This window comes from Zeus faber (genome assembly GCF_960531495.2).
Source record: "Zeus faber genome assembly, chromosome: 21".
NCBI lineage: Eukaryota > Metazoa > Chordata > Actinopteri > Zeiformes > Zeidae > Zeus > Zeus faber.
The window spans coordinates 4,439,323-4,445,341 of NC_137208.1; the positions used below are offsets into that span (position 1 = coordinate 4,439,323).

At 44.8% G+C, this 6,019-nt stretch overlaps 1 protein-coding gene across 1 annotated transcript in view; it reads right to left on the reverse strand.

The window, feature by feature from the left end:
• Positions 1-6,019, reverse strand: part of lrmp (lymphoid-restricted membrane protein) — a gene marked incomplete at its 5' end in the record, with an annotated part of 55,541 nt that overhangs the window by 7,995 nt on the left and 41,527 nt on the right. The window contains 8 exons of the mRNA XM_080022329.1: positions 563-697; positions 815-955; positions 2,094-2,121; positions 2,241-2,286; positions 2,695-2,866; positions 4,112-4,293; positions 4,630-4,715; positions 4,873-4,919. Coding sequence (XP_079878455.1) covers positions 563-697; positions 815-955; positions 2,094-2,121; positions 2,241-2,286; positions 2,695-2,866; positions 4,112-4,293; positions 4,630-4,715; positions 4,873-4,919 — 837 coding nt within the window. The remainder of the gene's footprint in view (positions 1-562; positions 698-814; positions 956-2,093; positions 2,122-2,240; positions 2,287-2,694; positions 2,867-4,111; positions 4,294-4,629; positions 4,716-4,872; positions 4,920-6,019) is intronic.

Sequence of the window (6,019 nt, forward strand, 5' to 3'; positions counted from 1 at the left end):
ATAGTAAAATATTGGTTCAGAAAAAAATAAAATTAATATTAATTTTGTTGGTGGTAACCACTGCAGAGCGGCAACAGCCCACAAGACCTGTGCTTTTGGAGATGCTCTGACCCAGTCGTCCAGCATCACAATGTGCTCCTTGTCAAAGTGGCTCAGATCATCACGCTGCTTCAACACATCAACTTCAACAACTGACTGTGGATACAGTTGGTCTGCGCCAACAAGTAATTCATTTTGATTCCCGTCCCAAACTGTATATTATCACCGTTAACTGCTCCTGGCTGCCCCTGGACAAGCCAGGATGGATTAAATGCAGACAACTCCATTTTCACCGGCCACCATTTGAAGCGCCTGTGTGTGTTGGTTGCCGTCGCCGCATGTGTTGTGGTGTGTGTGCCAAAGATTCTTCTTCTTCCAAAAAAAGAAAAAACATCTAATAAGCAGTTTACTATGACTAGGCATATTTATTGCAGTTATGAGTGCATCACAAGGTCAGGATTGATCGTTAGTATTTGGAATAGGCCTCTCACACACACACACACACACACACACACACACACACCTGATGGATGGCACCCAGCATCTCAGAGCGGCTGGACACTCTGGTCATGGACTGGATGAGGATGTCCAGATTCTTCTGAAGCCTCAGGATGATCTCCATGGACTGGTTGTCGTCTTCACACAGCGGGATCAGCGCCTTGGCGGGGACAGGGAAAGTGTCGGACAAAGCAATGCATCGTGGGAAAGGAGCTAGAATGCGTTGGCAACAGTACCAGAGAGAGAGAGAGAGAGACACACACACACACACACACACCTGGAGTAGACCCTGACAGCTTGAGATCTCCCTGCGCACGTTTTCCTCAGCCAGGTCGCGGGACCTCTCCTCCAGCCGCAGACGCTTCTCCAGAGTAAACATGTCGCACTTAAATCCCAACGACAGACGATGAAACTCCGTCTGCAGGGGGGGGGGGGGGGGGGGGGGAATAAAAATAAAATAAAAAGTTACAATCAGTGACACGGTTACTTGCTTGTCCAGTTACCTGCTGGAATTTCAAGCCCTCAAAAGAAGCTGCCCTGTACCAACTCCGCTGACAAAGACTTCTAAAAATTCTAAATGCTGGAAAATCCAAGTGGGTGGAGCTCAGTGGTCTGATTGACCTTTTTGTAGCACATTTGCCTGGATGTATAGACCAAGTTTTTGTGAAAATCTGACTTTTAAAACGTCAAAGCTTTGACTCTGTTTAAGGGGAGACGGCCCTCAACCCCAGACCCGTCAGTCTATCCCGCTGAATTCACAGCTCGTATCCCCAAACCGGCTTCATTCCGGTTTGCACAGTCGTGGAGGAACACTCAGCGACCAGACGACAGCCGGAGCCCTCTGCTACCAAGGTTGAGGAGCTTCACGTTCGGCAATGTTGGCGTCATTTCTATGGCTTCCTTTAGGGAGGGCTATTTGCCAATTGTCCTGGTTCAAATTTGGAAAAATAAATAAATACATTTAAAAAAAAAGTCTGTAATGAGAAGTGATGCAACATGCCATTGTGCCACCCGGGGAATCCACATTCTTGAGCATTTCCTCGTTTGGACGAGATGGAGACTGATTTCCCATGACCTGATGAGTTAAACACCGTCATGTCAAAAGGTATGCCATCATGAAGCAAATAGACAGTGGTGTGTGGATGGGGTGGTTCGAGTAGCCACACCTGTTGCTCATTGGTTGGGCTAAGCAGTAGGTTTAAAACCCCATCCTCACACACACTCAGGAGAGGGGCCCTGTCATGAGCCCCATCTGCTCCTGGCTAACTCCACAGTGCCTCCTCTCTACAATAACCTGGTGTTAACAACCCCCCGTCGTCTGTGTCTCTGTGCCGGAGGGCCCTGAAAATGCCACTTTGGGTGGTGCGTGGTGGCGAAACTGCCACACAGACACACAGCACTGGGTGTCTCGTTCGATTGTGGAAGAAGTGGAAAGATCGTTACAGACGCACGATGCCATCGTTCTGAATTCCAGTTACAGCAAACATGGCGGACAGCTTCGAACATATATAGACAAAATGTAAAGACAGAGAAAAGACGACAAACTGAGTGTGTACCTCAATCTCCTTGTCACTTGGTGAGGGGCTGCAAAAAAAACCAAAAAAAAAACAAAACAAAAAAAACAAACATGGAGCATTCAGTTTTTTGGGAATAGACAAAGAAAAATTAATAAAAAGAATGTTAGAAACCTACCCCCCCATTACCTGTTTATGTCCTCTCTGTCATTTGTGTCAGAAATCAATGACGTCTCTGCAGGAAAGTTAAAATTAATGACCAATCTGACAGGGGTTATTGCTAGACACACGACCAGACGTGGAATAAATCTAAAGAATTGAAAATATAATGACCTGGAGTGGAATACATAGAGAATTGAAAATATAATAACAAGACGCAGAATAAATATATAGAGGATCTAAACGTAAGGACCAGAGGTGAAATAAATATAGAGAATTTAAAAAGGAATGACCAGGCATGGAAAACCGATAGAAATTAAGAATCAGAACAGGAATTTTAAAAAAAGACCAGAAGTACAATAAATATAAAGGATTTAAATGAAATGACCAGAAGTGGAATAATTAGAGAGAATTGAAAACCCAAGTGGAACATAGAGAATCTAAAGTGCTTAGCAAGTATAGCGCTATGACATTGGGAACGCACCCTCCTTCTCGGTGCCCAGGCTGGACTCGCTCAGGTCCTCGTCCAAGCTCCGCGACAGCTCCTGCAGGACAGGAGCCGACACTGCCCTCGTCAGCTGCTCACCTTCAAAGTCCAACCCTTCATGTTCCTCAGAGCCCGTCTCGTCCAACTCACAGCTCTCCTCGCACTTGCGCTGCAGCGTCAACATCGCCGAGGCCGGTCCTACGGCCTGTCCTGTGCTACAGCCGGTCCTGTCCTACAGTCTGTCCTAGAGCCTGTCCTACAGTCGGTCCGGTCCTAGAGCCTGCCGTGTTCTACAGTCTGCCCTGTCCTACAGTCGGTCCTGTCCTACCACCGGTCCTAGAGCATGCCCACAGTCAGTCCTAGAGTCGGTCCTACAGTTCATAGCAGTGCTCAGTTTTGCCGAACTCTGCCAAAGACGGCACTAGAAAATCCCTGGCATCGGGAAGTGAGACGTTCTGTCCGTCTCTCTACCTCACACGACTGGAAAGACGACGTTCTGTCCGTCACTCTCACTCACACGACTGGAAAGACGACGTTCTGTCCGTCGCTCTCCCTCACACGACTGGAAAGGCGACGTTCACCCGGAACTCACGCAGGAATTTAAATACCAATTGCACAGTCATGGATAAACCTAACCTCAAACGCTGTTGCAACATTACCTTCTGATGCTTCCCTGTTTGGTCGCGGCTATTATGTGGTGCAAAAAATAAAAAATAATAAAAAATCATCACTTCAGAGAATGTCTAAATACGCGTGACAAGAGTCACAACATCAGTGTGTAGGCCTGATTTAAATAGAACTTTAACCCTGTAATGATTTAATTATGGGGGATTTTGGTCTGTTCTTAGCTTTTGATTTCTATTCTTTAATATAATGTATTTTATATTAACCTTTTTAAATTGTCCTTGTGTATCAAAAGTGCTGAAAGTAAACCTGGCTTTCAAACTCAAGATGTGGAGAATTTATAACAGCTTGTCATGCCAAATTAAGGATATAGTCATAATGGGGTTTTGGTTTGGTTTTGATGCCTTGTAATCAGCGCTGTCGCGATCATGACATTTTATTTGACGATTAATTGCCATAAAAATAATTGTGATTACAAATGTTATTGTCGTTAATTTCATGCCTCTGTCATAGTATAAGATTATAATAGTCTAGTACTACATGTCTACCTATTGTGGCAGAGCCACCCATTGACATTGAACATAAAAAAAAGATTTGGTCAGCAGTCTATTTGCCTCGACACACTTGATCGTAACGCACCTAATTCACATTCATTGCATTTCTAACACTGGCTTGAAAGTCCCCAAAAATTTGGACGAAATCGTATGATTGCAGAATCCCCCGATTTTTACCAAATGATCATAATCTTCCCAAATAATTGCCATTAGGTAATATAAAATAAAATTCTTACCAGGTTTTCCTTTTTATGTTTCCCGCGGGGAGAGAAGGTGTCCCTCTTGGCTGCGTCATCCGACTTGCTGGTGTCAGAAAGCGCGCCTTCAACACCAGCCCCGGATTGGTCGGGGGGCGCGGTGGTCGGTCTGGAGCCGTCAAAGAGCGGGGACGGTCCAGTGGCGGGAGTTCCATCTGTCCCTGGAAGAACAAGTCCAAACAAGAAAAACTTCCAGTTCACCGACCACGACCAGCTACACTGGTTTATCAAATTCACTCTGGCTGCCTTTCACTTCTGGTGTGTGCCTGATCCTTGCGTTGTTGCCAGGAAAGTCACAGACTCGAGCAACGTGACCTTTATTAATTTAAATATGATCTAATTTAATCGTCTATTATTTATATAGGTATATATATATATATATAGCAGATAAAATCAGCTCCTAAGAATAGTTCACGCATGAGTTGGCACTGATTCCACTCCAGCGATTCTCACATTCATTTATCCACTTTGCTTCCACTTGTACACAGGTCTCCTACCTGCCATGGTGACCGCAACTGTAGGCGAGAGAGCTGAACCCTGTGCACCCTCCTCTTCCTCCACCAACACAGGCAGCGGGCTGGTGCTGGACGACACGTACACACAAATACTCACAAAGCCATACTCCGTGGGGAACATAACCCTCTTTTTGGAGGAGAATTGAGGCTTTTCAGTGACTCCTCAAAGGCAGATTATAATCACAGCAATGATGTGTAGTAGATGAATAATAATAATACACTCACCTGTCCCCAGCTACTGCTCTGTCTGCTGAACAGTCCTGGCTCAGACTCTGAGAGCGAGAGAGAGACAGAGTATAAGAAACAGGTAGAGTGGGAAACAGACAGGTGGCTCGACGGCAACGGATTCTTGCGTGCACCATCAGTGGGAAACGGTCAATGATTATAAGACCGGCATGCACGCGGTATACCCGTCCCATGGCACTGAAACGCTATCGGAGTGGCGCAGGACGGGACCGATTCCTTATATAACGCAGGGCTGGCTGCATGGAGGGAGCCGGAGCTGAGAAGAAGAGTGCTCAGAGCATGGCTAATATTGGCACCATAATCAGTAGTGGGGGTGGACCACACACACACACACACACACACACACACACACACACACACACACACACACACACACACACACACACACAGAGAGAGTAATAGAGTGTGCATAATACCCATTGACACTACTTAGGATAGAGATAGCAAACAGTTTCATTTTGAGTAGTGCTATAAACACACCATTTTAGGCACTTTAAGTTCAGCGATGGGCTATACAACGCAACATGCTCTGAGTCTAAGTTTTGTGCAATAGGTGATAACAATTTATTAATCCCCAAAAAATAAAAACCTATAAAAACATCTATAAACAGAAGTTAAGAAGGAGTAGCACCTTTGCAGCTGCCAATGCTTAGTTGTGTGCCAATCAAGTCTTCTAATCCCATCATGCCATATGCAATGTCTTAGTCAACATTTATTTACAATGTGGAATAGTTTTTGTATTACATCAAACTTTTCAATACCAAGTAGTTCAATGTGGTCAACCCCATTTGAAATATTATTATTTTATTTTTTAGGTTGGCAGTTTGCTGGAACCCAACTGATGGACACGCACCTAATCTGCATTCTGCTCATTGCAACATCTCTCACATTGGCTTCTAATTCCCATGAAATTCGGAGGTAAACACACAATTATGGAACGAACAACTTTACCAAACTTTCGCAATGAGCTCAGAAAATTGCGATCACAAGATTATGTCATGATTGTGACAGTTCCATATGTAACCAGACATTTGCTTTTTCAAGTTCCCGAAATTCAAAAGAGTTGTGTCAAAGCACTATCATTTCATTTTTCTTTGTCACCCCCAATTTGCACTTTCCTGCAACT